The sequence below is a fragment of the Rhinolophus sinicus genome, chromosome 14, assembly GCF_057876585.1.
Source record: "Rhinolophus sinicus isolate RSI-liver-muscle chromosome 14, RSI-T2T, whole genome shotgun sequence".
NCBI lineage: Eukaryota > Metazoa > Chordata > Mammalia > Chiroptera > Rhinolophidae > Rhinolophus > Rhinolophus sinicus.
Genome location: NC_142514.1, coordinates 69,080,841 through 69,102,519, shown reverse-complemented (window position 1 = coordinate 69,102,519; position 21,679 = coordinate 69,080,841). Strand labels below are relative to the sequence as shown.

At 35.4% G+C, this 21,679-nt stretch overlaps 1 protein-coding gene across 6 annotated transcripts in view; it reads left to right on the top strand.

Moving 5' to 3' along the window:
* Positions 1–21,679, top strand: part of HFM1 (helicase for meiosis 1) — a 110,435-nt gene that overhangs the window by 67,333 nt on the left and 21,423 nt on the right. For all 6 annotated transcript variants that reach the window (XR_016018661.1, XM_088791316.1, XM_088791314.1 and 3 more), the window contains 7 exons: positions 1,672–1,769; positions 1,852–1,983; positions 7,453–7,538; positions 7,985–8,068; positions 8,203–8,360; positions 9,701–9,804; positions 10,261–10,407. Coding sequence is in view for 5 of the 6 variants with exons in the window: in XM_088791316.1 (XP_088647442.1) it covers positions 1,672–1,769; positions 1,852–1,983; positions 7,453–7,538; positions 7,985–8,068; positions 8,203–8,360; positions 9,701–9,804; positions 10,261–10,407 (809 nt within the window). In the remaining variant the exon portion in view is untranslated. The remainder of the gene's footprint in view (positions 1–1,671; positions 1,770–1,851; positions 1,984–7,452; positions 7,539–7,984; positions 8,069–8,202; positions 8,361–9,700; positions 9,805–10,260; positions 10,408–21,679) is intronic.

The following is a 21,679-nucleotide window of genomic DNA, read 5'->3' as shown; positions in this document are numbered from 1 at the left end:
GTGGGGCGGCCGGTTAGCTCAGTTGGTTAGAGCGCGGTGCTCTTAACAAGGTTGCCGGTTTGATCTCCACATGGGCCACTGTGAGCTGCACCCTCCACAATTAGATTGAAACAACTACTGGACTTGGACCTGATGATCCTTGAAAAACACACTTAAAAAATAAAAAGTTTAAAAAAAAAGGAAAGATACCATTTATATTTAAGCCACTATAATCTGGTCATGAACCTAATCTAAACTGGATCAGTACCTTATTTAATCCTTAAAATAACCCTGATTTATTAATTACTTAACTACCATGCAATTCTGCCCCCAATAGTTGGGGGCAGAATAGTTGGTGGCATCTCTGACACCTTACCTGAGATTGTGAGACTTCTGTTTCTACTCAGAACAAGCTCAGAACAAGCTCAGGCTAGCTTTCATCTGGTGAAGAGAGACAGACAGCCCTGCCAAGGTTCTGTACCTATTGGAATAAATCCCTGTTCTCCTTCCCATTCCTGTTTCATTAACTGCTTCTTGTAATAAGGTTTTTGACAGGGAATTATGTTGAAAAAGTGTCCCATTTACTAATAGACATATTGCTGTTAAATATAAATATGCCAAAAGTCTTATTTTTCACTCTAGCAATTTTGTATATACTCTGCATTTGTACATTCCAGGATAGCTTCACAAGGAGTTTTATTTATCCAGCACTTGAAAGCACCCCACCCACACTTTTCCATCAGTTTTTCTTGGTTAATAAACCGTGTAACTTTAGAACCGTTTCTTAATATATAATATAAAATAATTTTTACCAGCCAAAACAAGTAGTCTGTAGTTTTAGCTATATGTACCCATTCTAAGAAGTGAGTTGGGTGCTTCTTTCTGTTTTCACATATGATTTGCTAAAACAAAACTGAAATATAACTATCCTACCCGTTCTCTCTGTACATCTGACTTTTTTTGATCTACCAAGAGACCCCCCCCCCAAGAGAGTAATGTAAGAGAATCTAATAATTTTAGTTTGATTTGTATATCAGCGTCTGGCTATATAAGTAAACAGGAGAAACAGGGATATTGTAGGCACAGTGGATGGTAGGTAGCTCCTTTTATCCCCTTTTATCACCCACCCCTTAAATTTTGTAGCCAAGAAAATGCTAATTTCTAATAATCAACTAATGTACTACCAACCTTCATATGTTGAATAGAATCCTCAGTACCTAACACTATGCTTGTTACTCATAGGTACTTAATAAACATTTGTTCATTATACAAATTGTATTGTTTTTCTGTAATACTTATATATAGTAAAGTCCAAGGACAGAACTAAATTGGAGAAGAATATGACAAAAATGTTAGATGTGTTGAGATTAAAGAAACAGTCTAAGAGAGTGCCCTGTAAGCATTTGAAATTTATCAACCTAGAGATTGTAATGAAACTGTTGAGAAGAAATGAGAGTTTTGAGAGAAAAAGAGGTGAATAAAGAAGAGTAGAGAAATGAGAATTGAACTTTTGGCAATTGGGAAGAAGTCAGTAGTTACTTGCAACAATAATGATATAAGATATAGAATCAAGTAGTGTCACAGAAACCAAGGCAGAGAAGAATTTTAAGAGAGGTACTTCAGTCATTGATGTCAAATACTGTGAGTTAAGAAATTTTAAAAGAAAATAATGAAATTTCTTATTTCCCCCAGTCTTATTCAGGCTCAGCTAGGATGCATTCCCATACAAGACTTTGCTTTGACACAAGATACCTCGAAGATTTTCAGAAGTGGCTCACGAATTACAAGATGTATGTTACAGTATTAATGGATTTTCAATATTTTTTCAGTAAACTAGTATACTAGATTTAATATTGGAAACTTTTTTTTTAGGGTTGGCAGATTTTGTGGCTCTTCAAGACAAGAAGTTTGCTGTACTATTGAACAGTTTGATTTTAGCTAAATGTTTTAAATGTAAACTTTGGGAAAACTCTCTGCATGTATCCAAACAGCTGGAAAAAATTGGTAGGTACTGAATACAGGCAGGCAGTTTGTTGATATCTGCAATTTATTTTGTATTTCACTGTTAGGAAAATTATTCTAAGATGATTATAGACCTTTAAGGAAAAACCATGTTTGTAGTCCTAAATGAGGCACTGTATTTTACTTGGCTTGAAAATCTGATTTTTATTTACTCCAGCTTAAAGGATTCCCTTTGAAATCAGTTGGGAAACCTAATAAAACTTAATGCTCTTATTTTTAAATTTCTTTTCAAACCAAGAGTGAAATTTTGTTTTAGTAATTAGGTAACTATGTGTTGCTCTCTCTTCCACTTTTATGTCTGTTTTGATCTCAATGACAAGGTACAGAGCTAACAGTCCTGGCCATTCCTAATTCATTACAGAGAATTATGTCACATATTTATATCTTAACTATTTTATTTTTTTCAATAACAGTATGATATTATTATTAATCTTCATAGAGATTTTGCAGACAAAAGATTATTTCCCGTCTATTGGGATCTAATTCAGGATGTGAACTAAAAAGCTCTAGAGGGTGACATTTACAAAGACTGGGATATGACTAAAGCTTTCTAGGGTTTTCCAGTTTGGTGCCTTTGGCTTTGTGACTCTACTCCTTCTTTGATAGCCAGAACTCTAAACAAAGAGTTGTTACCCCATGGCTGACAGTCTTGTTAGCTTTATGAGTTTACATGCATCTTGGGGACATTAAAAAATCATATAAGAGGTCTTTAGGGATTGTCTTATTATTCCTTAGAACAAAGATCTCCTACTTTATTTCCTTGAAGTTGATATCAGTGGGTTGCAGAGGGCTGACCAGTCCTGGGAGATGGAGTGAAGGTTGGGATTGGCTGATGAAAGTAAGGTCAAAGTAAAGGAGAGATTCCTGATGTAAAGGCTTACCTTCCTACAGAAGTTCTGGCAAACCAAATGCCACACCCATCCCACAAAGACAAGAGTTCTCAATCATGAAGAAGGTTCCACACAACATTTAGGAAACATGAATTTACAGAAAAATTTGATATTTGATTAAATGATTTTTATTATATTTGAAAAAGCCAGTCTTTCTGACTTTCTAGAATATTGTCAATCTGGGCATTTGTTGAATTCTGTACCTTCCAGATTGCCAAACACTAACATATTTTTCGTACGTAATCAGTACAGCTGAACAGAAAGAAGCAAACATTGCCCAGAAAAATTCATGTAGTAGAAAAGTGAGAGTATCTAAACAAAAATGCAAATCTAAGTTCTTATAAAGCATCAGGAAAGAAATAAAAGAATATATTGATTTTCAACAATGTTGGTAAACTAAAAAATTAAAATTCAGGAGAAGTTTTGGGGGGAAATGGAAATGAACATTAAGGTATTATGAATACTAGGATGAATTATGAATACCAAGAATGAGTAAGAGGCTGTACTTATCACCTCCCATGACCACATCAAAATTACAACTAAACTACAGAACAACCATCATTGAGAACCGCCTGAAGACTAGATGGATAGAAGTCCTATAACTAAGGATATAAAGAAAAAGCCATGTCAAGACTTGTCAGAAGGGTAGAGATATGGAATGAGCTCGCCCCACACCCATGGTGTGGTGGTCAAGAAACGGGAGGGATACCTCAGCTGCAGAGGTTCCCCACTGAGGAGTGAGCCCACACCAGGCTCTCAGCTCAGGATTCCAGTGCCAGGAAGAGAAATCCTCATAACTTCTAACTGTCAAAACCAGCAGGGATTGTGGCTGAGTGAGACAGAGGGTAGCTGCAGTCCCAGTAAAGGGCCCATGCATGGATTTACTCGCTGATGGACTCACTCTGCGTTCTAGACTGGGGCAGCAGCTCAAAAAGCACTAGGGACATATAGGGAGGAACTGAGTTGTCTGGCTTCAAGGCAAGGGCTGGAGGTGCAGCTTTCTCCCAGACAGAAGTGCTGGCAGATGCCATTGTTCGTTTTTGAATCCTCCCCTACAGAGCCTGCAGGCACAGGCAGTCTCCAAGTCTGAGTCTCCATCAACCTAGCTAACTGTTCACCCCACCCTGGTGATTCCCCCAAGACCCCATCCCACGCAACTTGCAGGCCCACCCAAGCCACTTTCAGAGGTTCTTCTATATAAATGGCCAGTTTCTGCTAATGCTGCAGACCTTTCTAAAATCTTAAACGTTCGCAAACCCCAAACAAACTGTTGCTGGCTTTGGCATGCCTGGTAACCTCTTGCTAAATGGCTCCAAGACCAGCACTAGTAGCAACTAACCTTGGTTTACAGCTTAGCCTCTTTCGGGTGCCTCCAAGCCTAGCAGAAGTGGCAACTTTCAGCAGATCACATTGTAGCTTATACCAAGTGGCCCCGGGCCAGGCACAGGCAGCAACTGACCTTGGCCTGCACCAGAGTCCCTTCCAAGAAGCCCCAGAACCAACACATTTGGTGGCCAGCTTCAGACCACACTAGAGTACCACCCAATCTCCTCCACAAATGAAACACCCAAAGAACAGACTCCACAGGCACCAGACCCAACTAAAGCAAATCCTACTTGATAGGGTCAGCCCCTGCACAACAGCTCATCTGCTATAGTCATGGCCATTCCTCATAGCCAATCAGCCTGAAGGTCAATCCGTCCTGTTGACATGCCAACAGCAATCAAGGCTCAGCTACAACAGAAGAGCACACACAGCCCATACAAGAGACATACCTGGAGCACCCTGCTCAGGTGACCAGTGAAACTGTGTCACCTGGCCCCATAGGACACCTACTACATAAGGCCTCTCTACCAAGACCAGAGATATAGCAGTCCTACCTAATACGTAGAAATAAACACAGGAAGGCAAATGAGGAGACAAAGAAACGTCCCAAATAACAGAACAACACTCCAGAAAAAGGACTAAACAAAATGGAGACAAGCACTCTACCAGCTGCAGAGCTCAAAACACTGGTTATTAGAATGATGAAGGAGAAGAGTAGATGATTTAGTGAGATTTTCAACAGAGATAGGAAACATGAAAGTGGAGATAGAAACCATAAAAAGAATACAATAATTAAAAAGAAGAATACAATAATTGAAATAAAGACTCCATTAGAGGGAAGCAACAGTAGATTAGATGAAGCAGAGGACTGAATCAGTGATTTTCAAGACAAGGTAAACACCTAATCAACAGCAAAAGGAAAATAAATTTAAAAATGAGGATAGTTTAAGCGCCTCTGGGACAACATCAAGCATACCAGTATTTGCATCAGAGGAGTACCAGACAGGGAGAAGAGAGTGGAAGGAATTGGAAACCTATTTGAATAAATAATGATGGAAAACTTCCCTAACCTCGTGAAAGAAATGGATATACAAGTTGAGGAAGCTCAGAGAGTCCCAGACAAGATTCAGCAAGAGGCCCATACCAAGACACATCATAATTAAAATGCCAAAGGCTAAAAACAAAGAGAGAATCTTAAAAGTAGCTAGAGAAAAGCTGTTAGTTACTATAAGGGAGCTCCCATAATACTGTCAGCTGATTTCTCAACAGAAACTTTGCAGGCCTGAAGTGATTGGCATAAAATATTCAAAGTGATGAAAAGTAAGGACCTACAACCAAGATTACTCTATCCAGCAAGACTATCATTTAAAATAGGACAGATAAAGAACTTCCTAAACAAGAAAAAGCTAAAGGTGTTCATTACCACCAAACCACTTTTACAAGAAATGTTAAAGGGACTTTTTTAAGAAGAAGAAAAAATAAAAATATAACAAAATTGCAATAACTACATACTTATCAATAATTAATTTAAATGGATTAAATGCTCCAATCAAAATATATAGGGTGGATGAATGGAGAAGAAAACAAATCCCATACATATGATGCTTACAAAAGTCTCATTTCAGATCAAAAGATGCAGTCTGAAAGTAAAGGGATGGAAAAAGATATTTCATGCAAATAGAAACAAGTAATTTGAAGTAGCAATACTTGTATCAGACAAATAGATTTTAAAACAAAGGCTGTAACAGGAGACAATTTCACTTCTGGATGTTTAAATAAAGAAATCCAAAACATTAATTCAAAAAGCATACGCATCCCTCTATTCATTGCAGCATTATTTACAATAGCCAAGATATGGAAGCAACCTAAGTGTCCATCGATAGATAAATGGTTAAAGATGTGATACATACATACAATGAAATATTATCCATAAAAAAGAAGGAAATCTTGCCATTTGTGACAACATGGATGGACCTGGAGGGTATTGTGCTAATGGAAGTAAGTCAGACAGAGAAAGGCAAATACCATATGATTTCACTTATATATGGAATCTAAAAACCAAATAAACAAACCAATAAAACAAACTCAGATACAGAGCACAGTTTGATGCTTGCCAGCTAGGGGGGAGTTGGGGCCTGGGTCAAAAAAGGGAAAAGGATTAAGAAGTACAAATTGCTAGTTATAAAACCAGTGATGGGGATGTAAAGTACAGCATAGAGAATATATAGTCAATAATATAATAACTGTATGGTGTCAGATGGGTACTAGACTTAAGGTGATCATTTTGTAAGTTATATAAATGTCTAATCACTATGTTATACACCTGAAACTGATATAATATTGTATGTTAACTGTAATTGAAAAATGAAAACTTATTTTAAAACAAAGAATGAGTAAGAGAAATTCCCAAGAAAGAATAAAGATATAAGTAAGGAAATAGGAGTGTCATATCATCACCAGTAATATATGTGTTAATATTTTGGACTTTTATACTTCTGACAATATCTTCTGTTTGGGGATTTGGTTAAATTTATTTATATGAGTGTAAGAATTTTAGATTTCAGTTTCATAAAGCATAAAGAAAAAAAAATGTCCAAAGATGTAAGTGAACTTGATAAGGAACAAAATTAAAGCAGTGTAGCTGGAGAGTATTCAGCAAGAGGAAAATAGTAGGAAATTAGATGGGTGATAGAGGCCGTGGTCAAGTCATATAGATAAGGGAGTTCGGCCACAGTAAGGAAATTACCATTTTATTCTAAATGCAATGGAAAGGCATTGGAAATTTCAGGCAGAAAAGTAAAAATCTCTGAGTTAGGTACAGAAACAGAGAGAACTCTTAAGACGGATATGGTCAGTATGCCATAGCTTCATGAAGCAATATTCCCATTCCTGAATCATGTCGTCTTTTTTTAAACATGAGTATAACAGTAAGTGTTTCTTGCTACTCGCTGTATGGATGATATATGATAAAACTAAGGGTTGAGTCTTCATGTGAACCAAAGAATTCCTCTTTCTTTTATCAATCAAATGCATGTTTTAGTTTGAAAAAGAAAATATGAACAATTGAATAATGTCACAGTCCAATTAATCCAACTGAAAACTTTTTAAAAAAACTTTTAAAAATTTGTTATTGGTCTCGATCTGTAACAATTTTTTTCCTAATGTAAATATTTAAGTATAGACTTAGTTTTAAATGGATTGTTTAAAAACTTGCTATTTGATTAATTTTCCACAGGTATAACATTGTCAAATGCAATGGTAAATGCAGGTTTGACTTCCTTTAAAAAAATAGAAGAAACAGATGCAAGGGAACTTGAATTGGTATTTAATATTCACTTATTCCTCTTGTTACCTGTATTCTATCTAAACTGTAAAGCAGGGGTGTCAAAACTGCGGCCGGCGGGCCAACTGCGGTCTGCAGTCCATTGTTAATTGGCCCGCAGCAAATTCCAAAAATATATTTAGTTTACTTAAATAAACCAGGTGAGGCAATACGTACTTCACCTCGAGTGAGTGGCCCGGCTGTTTGTGTATTTTACTGCATATGGCCCTTGGTAAAAAACGTTGAAAAAAGTTTGGACACCCTGCTCTAAAGCTTAACTTTTCTGTGTTTATTTCTATTAAAAATTATTTTTCTCCTCATAGTCATAAGTATTTTAACTTAAGTTTTAAGTAGTAAGCATTATTAAAACTATGGACTCTAAAAAATATTTTACTAAAAGAACTTTAGTGTTGTGGTAAGAATATAATGATATAAATGTTTTTAGATTTTAAACAGACATCCCCCTTTTGGAACTCAGATAAAAGAAACAGTGATGTATCTTCCAAAATATGAACTTGAAGTGGAACAGGTAAATATTTTCGGGGGTTTTTTTTTAGATATTTTGATTGTTGTTTCAGGAATAAGCTATCCATAGCTGACTTGGATCTGAGTATGAGTAGTAAGGTTATTTTTAACACTCTTTATGCCTATCCTTTTTTAAAGATTGCAAGATATAATGATACCATGGCAGAAATATTAGTGACCATTATATTAAGAAACTTTGAACAGCTGCAAACTAAAAGAACAGCACCAGATGTTCACTATGTTACCTTAATCATAGGGGATGCAGATAATCAACTGGTTTTTAAGCACAAAATTATGTAAGTGTAAAATTTCTATTTGATTTTATTTTTAAACATATACTGTAAAAAGATAAATTCCACTGAGAGAAAATATAATATAATCACTGTGGGATTAATTAAATTCCATTTTCCTGACACTAGAATGGGATAGTTTCTTTATTTGTCTATTAAAGATATTAACATTGGGTTACATTGTCATTTTAGATTGTTATATTTAGTACTCTAATGATCAAAATATAAAATCTATCACCATGGTTTCAAACAAGTGAATATAGATGACCTTTAGTAGCTGCTGAACTTTCTTATTTCCAGTTATCCATGACCTTACTCCTCTTTGATTGTAATCTTCCTCCCACTCACTTCAAAATATATCTTCTATTTCCAAATTTAAATCTAACAAACTACTATAGCTCCATTGTAGGATCCAGCCAAACCAGATCAAGTATATAAAGGTGGTACTTCCCTTATACCTAGTTCTCTAGCATGACATTCTATAATTTTCACTTCAGCTTTCCTGCTAATACTTTTATTTTTTCCCCAGCATGTCATAAGCAAGCTCTAAGTATGTCAGTTATAGCTATAGCTAATATTTTTTGAGCACTTAGTAGGTTCCAGGTATTTAATTGTTTAATCGTCCATCATAAGAGATAGGTGCTATTATTATTTACTTGTTGTACAGGAAGAAATTTAGACCAAGAGTATTTAATCAGTTTGTTCAAGGTCATATAGGTAGTTTAAAATCTAGATTTGAACCCAAGCATTCTGACTCCAGAGCCTATACTTTTAACCATATTACTGTATGTACTTGTAAATTCAGGAATGGCAGTGACTCTGAAATGGGAATCTCCTAAATAAAAATGGGAATCTTTATTTTCTGTGACAACTAAATCTAATGACAGCCCTGACTACATGAGACTAAAATAAATTCAATCACAAAATTGGTTGTTGATTAGTTTGTGATGTTATTAGATACAAATTATTTTATATCAATTTTAAAGATACTATTGAAGTTCTCACAAAGTCGTACAAGTTATGTATAGCTATTTTAAAGTGGTAGTGATTTAGGAGTAAGCTCATGGGTTATTGATAGCAACTATATATTCAGGTAGGCCTACAATGAGTCAATGTAACTTGGAATCAACTGTTGGGTCAATGCGTAGTTAAGAAAATTATGGTTGTAGTGCTATCACTGACACTCCATTTCCTCTTCTAAGAGTCTAAGGAAAGTAGTTTTCAGTACTGACTCCAGTTTACTACCAGATAGGACCTATGTTAGGATCAATCAGCTCTTAAATATTAATATATTATTTCATTTAGTGTTCTGATAATTAATTAAATGATATACTACTCTTTTTCAGGGATTCTGTTTTGCTAAAAGCTGGCAATTGGGCTAAAAAGATTGATGTGAAGAGAGCTCTTAAATCTGAAGATCTTAGCATAAATCTAATTAGTTCTGAATATGGTAAGTTCACTGAAGTGATAAAGATGTGAATGCAAAGAATGTACCACTTAAAAATTATTTCCTTTATGCTGAAACAGGACAATAATATAAGTAAATGATATTGGGTAAAAGTAATTTATTTAAATAATATGAATCATTCAAAGGAAATTTCATGCATTTAGATATGTAAAAGAGCATGGACAAGGATAACAAAATTAAAATTTTATCTGTTCATTTATAGGTATTTTATTTTCCAAGATAGTTAAATTTCAGTTATTGTGGAAACATTGATTTCTATGATAATGCATAAACTTTCCTTTTTAAACTTTTTTCTTTGCATTTTTATTTCCTGGACTTATTAGCTCTTTTAGTTCAAAAAGGTATAAAAATATAAGAGATATAAAAACAAATAAATGGCCTCATGTATGAATTTATATTATTTCAATAAGCACTTGTATGCTTTTTTCCTCTTTCCAGTTGGACTTGATATTCAGCGGAAATTTACAGTCTTTTACTTAGGACCCAAGAGGTTTGGAAATCAAATTGTTATACGAAAAAAATTAGAAACAGAGATTTCCCATTCTAAACATTCAGATAGATCGACTGTAACAGGACCCAATAAAGGTAAATAGCTATATTTGCTCTTAGTTTGCATTAAAGCAAATATATGGATATGAGGGAGTGTATAGATTATTGGTTGCCAGGGTCCAGAGATAGAAAAAAATGAGGAGTAACTTCTAATAGGAACATGATTTATTTTTGTGGTGATGACAGTGTTCTGGAATTGGACTATAGTGATGGTTGTACAACCTTGGGAATATACTAAAAACATAGTATACTTTAAAAAGGTGGATTTTATGGTATGAACTATATTTCAATTTAAATGTCAATTGTATTATTATATGCCAACAAAAAAAGAGATAGAAATCATAATTTTAAAAATACCATTTACAATAGCTTCAGAAATTTCTAATACCTAGTAATACGGTAGCAACAGATATTTAATACCACTACATGAAAACTAAAAATCATTATTGCAGGGAAGTTAAGGGAAACATAATTAATTGATATACCATTTTAAGGATTAAAAGATTCAATATTATAAAGATGTCAATTCTCCTCAAATTAATCTTTAGATTCAATGCAATCCCAATCCTAGCAGGGCTTTTTTTTTCTCTGAAACAATACACTGATTATAAATTCATGCAAAAATTCAAAAGAACAAGAATAGTCAAGATAAACTTGAAAAAAGAAAACATAACTGGACAACTTACTTTACTAGATATCAGGAGCTGTTATTAAACAGGAGATAGTAAGAGAATGTGATGTAGGCATAGGATAGATACATTAACCAATTAAATAGAGTAGAGTTCTGAAATGGACCTACAGATATATAGTCACTGATTCATCAGTGTCACTCAAAATCAGTGTCATGACAAAAGCGATAGTATCATGCAGTGAAGAAAGAATGGTGTTTTTAAAAAATGATGCTGGATCAAGTGGATGTCCATAATGAAAAAATAGTATCTTGACCCTGTCATCATACCCTACACAAAACTTATTGCCAAATATATGGTTGATTTAAACGTGAAAGGAAAATAATAAAACCTCTAGGAATAAAAATAGATCTTCAAGACCTTGGAATAGGTAGATTTCTTAAATGGACACAGAAGTTCTAATAAAAACATTTGATGTATTTGACCATGTTAAAATTAAAAACTTCTGTTCATTAACAGACACCATTAAGAGAGAGAAAGACAGCCACAGAGTGTGAGAAAAAAATTACAATACATATACCTGGCTGTTATGGTTTGAATTGTGTCCATATGTTGAAGTCCTAACCTCCAGTACCTCAAATGTGATGGTATTTGGATATAGTCTGGAAGGAGTTAGTTGAGTTAAAATGAGGCAATTAGGGCGGCTGTTTGGCGCATTTGGTTGGAGTGCAGTGCTCATACACCAAGGTTGCTGGTTCGATTCCCACATAGGGCCAGTGAGCTGCGCCCTCCACAACTAGATTGAAAACAACAACTTGACTTGGAGCTATGGGTCCTGGAAAAACACACTGTTCTCCAATATTCCCCAATTTAAAAAAAATTAAAATGAGGTAATTAGGGTGGGTCCTAATCCAATATGACTGGTATCCTTTTAAGAAGAGGAAATTAGGACACAAACACACACAGAGGGAAGACCATGTGAAGACACAGGGAGAGATTACCATCTATAAGCTAAGGAAAAAAACCAATTCTGTTGACACCTGGATCTTGGAACTGTAGCCTCTAGAATTGTGAGAAAATAAATTTCTGTTGTTTAAGCCACTTAGTCTGTGGTACTTTGTTATGGCAGCCTTAGCAAACTAATACACTAGCAAATAACTATTATACATAATATATAAAGAACTGTGTCTGTAAGAAAAAGATAAGTTATTAGAAAAATGAGCACAAGATTGAACAGACACTTCAAAGTAGAGGATATCCAAACAGTCAAGAACTTATCAAAGGATATTTAATAAAAATTAACTTATAATGAAATCACTCTACTGAAAGGACTTAAATGGAAAAGAAAATGCCAAGTATTGCTGAGGCTGTGTAACAGCCATTAATCTCAATCACTAATGTGAATATAAATTGGTGCAACTTCTGTGGAAAACCAGCAATATTTACTAAAGCTTAACATATGCATATTCTATAAGCTAGCAGTTCCCCTTCTGGGTATATACCTGACAGAAGTGTGAATATGTGTTCACCAAAAGACATATTTTGGAATTTTCATAGTGCTACTATCATATTAGCCCTAAACTAGAAACCAGCAAAATATTCATCATCAGTTCAGTGGACAAATAAATTGTGTATAACGACCCAACAGAATTCTACAGGGTTGGAAAACTATTTCTTAAAGGGCCAGATATTTTAGGTGTACAGACCACATGGTTTCCTTTGCAATTACACAACTCTGTGTCTGTAACTCAAAAGCAGCCATAGATAATATATAGGTGAATGAGCATGGCTGTGTTCTAATAAAATTTTATTTACAAAAATAGGTGGCTGGCCCATGGACCATAACTTGGCAACTCCTACTATAGAACAATGAGAATGAATGACCTATAGCTACACACAATATGAATGGATTTCATTAACATAATGCTAAGCAAAATAAGTCAGACACAAAAAAGATAATACTATGTGATTCCATTTATATAAATTATAAAAATAGGTAATATTATTATGGATTGAATTGTGTCCCCCCAAAACATACATTGACATTTGAATTCCTGATACCTGTGAATGTAACCTTATTTGGAAAGAGGGTCTTTGCAGATGTAGTCAAGTTAAAATGAGAATCCACTCTAATTCAATATGACTGGTGTCCTTATAAGAAGAGAAAAGATACACAGATTCAGAGAAGAGAACTCTATGTAAAGACACAGATCCAGAGAAAAAGCAGTCATGCAAAGAGAGGCAGAAATTGGAGTTATGTTGTCACAAGCTAAGGAACTTGTAGAGCTATCAGAAGCTGGAAGAGGTAAGGCAGGATCCTCCCCTAGAGGTTTCAGAGGGAGTATGTTTGTGCCAGCAGCTTGATTTCAGACTTCTAGACTTCAGAACCATAAAAGAATACATTTCTGTTGTTTTAAACCATGCAGGTTGTGGTACTTTGTTATGGCAGCCCTAGAAAACCAATATACTAATCTATGCTATTGAAAGCCAGGATAAGGGATACTTTTGGCAGAGGTGACTGAAAGGGGGCATAAGATTGGCTTTTAAGGATGCTGATAATTCTCTGTTACATGATCTAGGTGTTGATTATGCAGATGATAATGCATTGTGCTGTACATATTTGTACGAGTGTGTACTTTTCTATATTTATATATACGTAAATAAAAAGACAAATAATTTGAGTCAGAAATGTGGGTTCTACTACATATCTTGGCTCTGATAGGTACTACCTGTTGTGATCTTTGCAAATTACAATTTCTCTGAGCTTTAGTTTTCAAATCTGTAAAATGAGGATAACAGTATTTCTTAGCTGCATTCAACACCACTGATAAGTCTTTTGTTTTTGTCTTAAGCCTGTTCTTAAAATACTTGCTTAAATGGTTGTGGTTAATAAGCAAATAGAGAAATGTTTCCATGACTACTCTTCCTTGACTTGCCTTCTTTCTCAAAGACTACTTTTTTCATTATGTTTCCCTTACCCATTCTATCTCCGACTTCTAAATGGTGGAGTTACCTAAGACTCAGTCCCAGGCCTCCCTTTTTCTGTCTACATTATTTTCCTAGGTGATCTTAAATGCCACCGATATATCAAGAGGTCTACTGAATGAATACCTTTATTTCAACATATCCACATCTGAACTTGTGATCTCTTCTCCCTTTCTCCATCTTACACCTAGTGTACTCATTTCTTTCCCAGTCTTCATTTCAGTTAGTGGTACTATCATCTGTTCATCTACCAAGTTGCTCAATACTGTAACCTAGGAATCATTCCCGATTATTCCATTTCCCTTACCCCATATTCAGTATGACAGCATGTCCTATCATCTGTCTCCGAAACATACCTTGAAAGAGGTACGTTGTAGGTCCTCAGTAAGTATCTGTTGAATGAAATTGGAGGAATACCTACTTAAATGGTTGTGTTAATAAGCAAATGAAAAAAGTGTATGTGAAATTGTTTTGTAAACTAATGAAGTGCTTTCTAAATGTTACCATTGTTGATGTTATAATGCTACATCTTATTTTTGAAGGAAGTACTTTCCATTTCCTTTTTTTTTTTTTCTGAAGGAAAAAGAAATCTCATGGTTGTATATATTTGGATATAAAAAACAAAGAAGGGTTTCTGCCTAGCTTTCAATCATCCTCTTTTCCTTAGAACTGACTTCCAAATCCCAGAAGAAAGCTATGTTTGTCTTATTTACACTACATTCTCAGATCTCCATTTGGCCACTATTTTTCTGGCAGCAAAATTATCAGGACCCAAGTGACCTTCTTTCATTCAGTCCCAAAGCCAAATTCCCAAAAGGAAGGAAATACCTCAATCAAAGAAGGACAATTTAGAGTTAGGACTGCACTAAAATAATATAATCTCTGAGCTGTCAGATAGCCATCTTTAAAAAACCCCACCTATCAACTGTTTTTAAAAATAGCTTGAATTGTTTCTGTTGGTTGCAACAGTAGTAAAAAATTGAAATGTTTACTATACTTCCTACTAGTATGAGCCTTTTATAAGGGCAACATTTCCCCACATATTCAGCACAACTCTGTGAAAACAGATAAAAGATGCTTTCCATCAGACAGATAATGTTTTATTACACACATATACACACCCTTCACGTACATAATATACATAACCATCCCAAATCTTATTAATATCTCAATTGTATAATTCAGTTCTTATACGCAAATTTCACATATCCCCATCATAATACACAAGTATACCTTGAAACATAATATACACACAGTGTCTTCATTTTCTTTCTCAGTAACAGACACAATGAAGAAGTCATATTTACCCTACTAAGGTTGTTGTGACAACGAAATTTGGGCTTTATCAAATCAATCCAAATTTTAGTTTTTCTGACCTCTTGTCAGACCATATTATTAAATGATACAAACTGATACTTAGCTCAGGGACTATAGTTGCTAAACAATTGTTTCCAAATGTGGTTGCAAGTTCAACAAATATTTTACTATTGTATATTGTCAAATTGTAGGACCATATATAAAAACAAAAGTATGCACCTAAGTGTATATAATTAAAAATTCTTTTTATGCTTTCTACAACTCTGAAAACATTATTTTAACAGCAGTTTTCTCATATATAATTATAGTCCAAGAGGTAAAATTTGTGTAGAATTTAAGGAAAAATATTTTTGCTATGTTTAAGATATGGCAATGTGAAAAATATACTTTTTTAGTTGTAAAAAATTTAAATTTTTTTCAGGCCAATTACCTCTTAATATATGAGGTTTAGGCATTTAAACTTCTGATCCTTTAAATGCATTCTCAATGAGAAGTATGGGCTTTAATTTTAATAAAATTTATTTGACATTAATAAACTCATTTGCATTTGCTATGCCATTCAGAGTATGAAAATTTAATGTACTTGAAGAATGCAAGGATAAAACCAGTGCCCAGGCACTTTGGAAGTGTGCACATTTAAATACTAGTCAAAAGGCAGTCTGCTTTTCTTTATGCTCTTTGGTGTGTACGTGCATTAGATTGCAAAGGCAAGGACTTCAGTGTGATTCTTTTCTTGATAAATAAATAACAAAATGATATTTGACAAAAAATTAAACAGAGATGCTCTTTTGTTTAAAAAGTAAAAATATAAAGTGCATAAATCTATGCTTAACATAAATTAGAAACTGCAGAAGTCAAAGTAATATTCTTTTAGCAATATTAACTTCAGCAGCTTATGCACAGATGAAATCATTTGAATTCACAATTAGGATATGAGGCTAAGTGTGTCAGAGATGCCGACTATTTTCAGGTTTTTTCCAAGCAACTGACCCTTGTTCCACCAGCCATTATTGACTCCATTAACCTAATTTTAAATATTTTCCTTAAATACATTTCTAGTTGACAGTAATATATTTGTTTTACTCTAAATACTTGGAACTAGGGACTTTTAGTATATGAAAATGTATGCATTTTGGGTTATGAAAGTGATGAAGTATGGAATCTGTTAACTTTAAAATATACCTGAGAGTACAGCTTACTTAGGTCAATTTTCTCTGAGAACGTTATTTTTCCAATTACAAATTTCTGTAAGCTTATACTTGTTAATAAGAGAAATTCAGACAATTTGCAGGATGTAGCGGTGGAGTGGGGGGTGGGAGAGCACTTAATATTTTCTAAGTGCCATTTCAACAGAAATGTAGTGAAAAGTCTTTGTCACTTTGGTAATATCCATATGTTAGTATTCTATGAACAAATTTGTACACAGTCCTCATTCCTGACAAGGCTTGCTAACTCTGCCTTGAAATTTTTGGAAGTCCCCAGAATCTTTAAAATTAGAGTCCCAGATCCTTACTACTAGTTTTCAGCACTAGGAACAAATGTGTACAGCCACGTGCACCATCTTGTGGTAATCTGTAGAAATACATTTATTAAGTCCTTGGATTAAAGAGAAAGCAACTCCTTATCTCTTATTGCAAAACAACAACCTGCAAGGCATTTCCTCCTAGTCTTGCCACCCAAAAATAGTAGATTCCTTTCCTAAATAAATTAAATGCATTATTTGGGGAAAATTGGGCAGCTAGTGTAGCAAGGGAGGGAGGGTGGTTGAGAGAACAGGCTTTGGAATTAGACTACCTGAATTAGAATCTCAAATTTGCTGTTTACTATTTGCATAGTCTTGAACATGTTACTTAACCTCTGTATGAATCAATTTTCTCATTTGTTAAATGGAGATAGAATTGGACTGCCTTGGTTGTCTAACCAAGGATGAAGAGACATTTGAGGAAAATCTAGAACATGTAAAAGAAAGCCCAAAATAAGTAAACAGAAGGTGGATGAAGGAGCAATGGGATAATTCAGGAATGTAATAAGATATAAACTAATTAGTAACCTCAAAAAAATTAAAGTTTAAAGTGAAACCATAAAACAGAATAGGATGGCATGAAAAAAAGAGCAATTAAAGAGTGAGAGCAAGTAGAAGGAAGTAAAAACTATGATTGGAAAAAAAATAGCTTAGCTGGAAGGCCAGAAAATAAAGTCAATACAATCTAAATGAAAGCAAAAAGGCAAGGAGAAAATAAGAGAGACAAAGGGGGCAATCTAGGAGTCTGATAGTGACTAATAAGTGTTCCAGAAAGACAAAAGGAACAAATCAGAAGAAGTAATTTGAGAAAATTATCTAGACTTGAAGTAAAACATAAATCTGCACATCCAAAAGGCTTACTTAGGGGGCGGCCAGATGGCTCAGTTGGTTAGAGCACAAACTATGAACAATTGGGTTGCCGGTTCGATTCCCACATTGGATGGTGGGCTGTGCCCCCTGCAACTAAAGATTGAAAGTGGTGACTGGACTTGGGGCTGCCCTCCACAGCTGAATTGAAGGACAACGACTTGGAGCTGATGGGCCCTGGAGAAACACACTGTTCCCCAGTATTCCCAATGAAATTTAAAAAAAAAAAAAAAGGTTTACTTAGTGCTAATTAGGATGAATGAGAGATCTACAAAGGAGGAGTAATTGCAACTTTTCAGAACGTCATGGATAAAGAGAAAATCATAAATGCTTCTAAGAAACAAAAATTGAAGTTGTGTTAGTATTTTTATCAGCAACACTGGATGCTGGGGGACAATGAACTTAAAAATCCTGGAGAAAATGATTTTTCAACCCTGTGATCTATACCCAGCCAAACTATTAAGTGTGAAAGTAAAATAAAGACATCTTAATACATTCGAAGATTCAGAAAACTGAACTCTCAACAGGCAATTTAAGGATGAGCACAATAAAACAAAGCAGTTAACCAAAAAAGAAAAAGTCAAGAATTCAGGAATCATGGATTTAGTTTAGGAGCTTAATGAAAGGAAGTTCCAGGATGACAACTATAGCACAGGCCTCGATTGCATTAGGAGGAGGATGGAGGGCTCAAGAAAGGAGGTATCAATGAGGGGGGAATAAATGGGTGAAGTGCTTCCATATATATTTGCCTTTATCTTTGAAATAGTGAATGAACTTAAGGTAGATATTGCTATACTAAAAGGAAGGCAGTGAAACAATATGCTGCCCAAGAAAGCACTCCACTTGATTCTGCATAAAACCCATTTTTACCTTCTATATATCTCTCAAATCAGTCCATTCTCTTTGACTCTGCCTACTACTACCACCACTTAGACCGAGTTACTTTCATTTTCTTGCTTAACCGACGCAGTCACTTCTTAGCTACTTTTCTTGCACCCACTCTGTCCTCTCTCAGATCCATTCTCTTTAATAGACTCCATAGACTGATTTTTTCAAAATGAAAATTCAATTATGTCCCCTCTTTTTTTAAAAAATCATTTCAGTGGCTCCCCATAACTCTCAGAATAAGAAATCCAAATCATTAACATCCCCTACAGGGTTCCATACTGTCACATGGTCAGTCAGTCCCCAAGCAGCAGGAGGAAGGCAGCTGCTACAAAGTCTTGCCTCACCTCCCTAGAATTGACTGTAAAGACACAAGAGACCCAAATGAATTTAGACAGTTTATTATTTACAGAGGACAAAACAAGATCAGTGTGGTATCAGCTGCTTGCATCCCTAATCCCATAAAATGGCACTGAACTGGAGGGGCCAGATGACACAAATGGTGGGTTGCTTTGTTTTTGAGGAGTCAACTCTCAAAAGGCTGCAATTAAGCAGCTGTACCTGAAAGGGGCAAGGTGAAAAGTCCTATACTTACTGGAACCAGGAGACAGCCTCATGCAAGATAAGGAACCTCCTGCAAGCTAAGGAGGCAGAGGAGAAATGGCCTTTAACTTCTTACAAGACGACCTGTCTTTACATGTCCCAAGGAGAATCAAAGGGCATTCTGGTAATAGCGGAGCCTTGCCTACATGGCATGTGTGGAGACATTCAGTTGCCGAGGTGCCAGGGTAGAGCTGTTTCCCTACAAACATAGGCTAACTGACCTTTCTACCACTACAGTCTCATCTTGTACACTTGTTTCTCAGTGTACTATTCTTTCCCTTTTCCTAGAACTTCTGCACATGCTATCCTTTCTGCCTGAAACACCCTTTTTCTTATCTCTGTGCCTTGTTAACTCCCACTCTTTCTTCAGTCCTCAGCCCAATTCACTTCCTTAGGGAGGCCTTCTGAGAGATTCCTGACCAGGACAGTTGCTTCTCTTCTCACATAGCATTCATTGTGCACCTCTCCTCAGAGCACTCAGAACAATTTTGATTTTATAATTACTTGCATAATCTTCAATTAATGTAACAATAGAGATAATATATGCACTAATATATTAGTTTATAATTTAATTTAAAATGCTTTCACATGATTTTATATTTTCATCTCTGTGAGATAAACAAAATAGGTATTATTTTTAATCTGTTTTTTACATGTAAGAGCCCATATTAGAAGTCATGTGTTTTAATTCTAGTTTAGGGTGCCTTATACTTCCCCACTGTGTTTTTCATGTAAATGCTTTAAGTACAAGGCAGCATACAGTAAGTGGAGAGGGACAAAGAAAATGTCATAGGGACACAAAGGAGAAATTACTTCCAGATGGGGGGATCAAAATAGATCTCCACAATAGAGGTGCTACTTGAGTTGGCCTTGAAAGTTGATAGGCTTCTGATAGACAAAGAAGTGAGGGTCTTCTTAGACAAGAGGTAACATCAAAAGGAATAGAAAGGCTTGGGACTATTTGAATAATGGCCAGTGAATGTGTTTTGATGGACATGAGGATAATGCTGGTGCTAGAAAGGGAGGTTACATCCTGTGAAGGACATCAAATATGGAGTTAATTTTGTTGACAGCAGGAAGTAACGTTTGTAAGTAGGCAAATGATCTGATCAGAGTTGAACTTGTAGGAGGATTAATTAAGCAACGGTATAGAATAATAAATCATCGCATGGTAGGACTGAATTCAAGGAAATCAGGTAACTAAGTGAGGGATGAGATCATGAACTGCAGCAAAACTTCTCAACCAGTAAGCCATGGCACGCCTTGCAAAGTATGATGTCAAAACCTTTTAGCCAAAGACCACTGGGAGCACACCTGTATTTGAGGAAAGTAGGTATTTTTTAACTTGCTGCAGCAAAGGAGAGCACAGCACTGGCAGAACTGTGAGTCGTCTTGGAGTTGGGAGGAGCTTATTTTAGGGTTTTAGCTTGTGCTGAGTTTAGAGGAAGCAGAGGTTACTTCTGGATTGGGTGCTCTCAGAAAGTGGAGTATTGGGTATTTTGGTGTATCTTGGAGATGGGAGGATGAAATAAATAGTAGTCCTTTGTGTTAGCCAGAAGAGGGGGATGTTGAGTTATTTTTGTGGTTCTTGAGTGTCCTTGTTTCTAGTTTCAGAAATAATTGTACCTCTATCTTCTGTTATAGTCACAGACTGCCTTATCTGAGTATTGTTTGTAATCTTACAAAGTTGTGTATGTTCAGTTGTGAACACTGTGGTTCAGCTGTCAGCTTCCAGCTGCCAGGGATGTTTTATTACTTTATCAGTACCCAATACACTGACCGGCAGCCTTCAAGGTCTCTAGTCAGTTGCCTTATAAGGTGGGCAGCGTTATCCATTTACCCAGGGTGTTAAACATATACAGTAGTATTATTGTCTAGATGTGCCATGCCTTGAAAAAGGTTGATTGAGCAACAGCACTGAAAATGAAGAGTAAAATACCAAGAAAGGTTGTGAAGGTTTTCAGAGCTTTTTACTATGTACCACACTTCTATTTCACTCAAAAATCTATGCTCCAGCAAAAATAAACTGATTTCCATTTCTACAGTCTGTAATTTGCTGCCTTTACCTGGAACATCTTCTCTTAGTCCACTTCTCATGTCCAGATCCTGTCTGTCCCTCAAGGACCAGTTCAAATATCTCTCCCTTCCCCCTTGTTACTAGTGAGAGCTAAGATCAAGAAAAAGCCTACTTAAATTTTAATAAATGAAGAATAAACTACATGTTTAGATATATTAATTCTAGCTTGGGGGGATCAAGCTGGAAGCAATTTCTCCTTTCTATGAGTTTATATAGCAAATTCTTACACTCCTAAAGCACCTATTTCTAACATTTATTAAATATATATGGTGTCCTATCAATGCTATAGCAGCTGTCAGTGATGCCATCAAAATGCTACGTGGTTTGCTTCTTTCCAGGTTCTTCAGGCTTAAGTATAAAGCAGCAGAAAAATTTCAAAACTCCACCCTCATTCTTACCTCATTCAGGACAAGAGTTACTGAT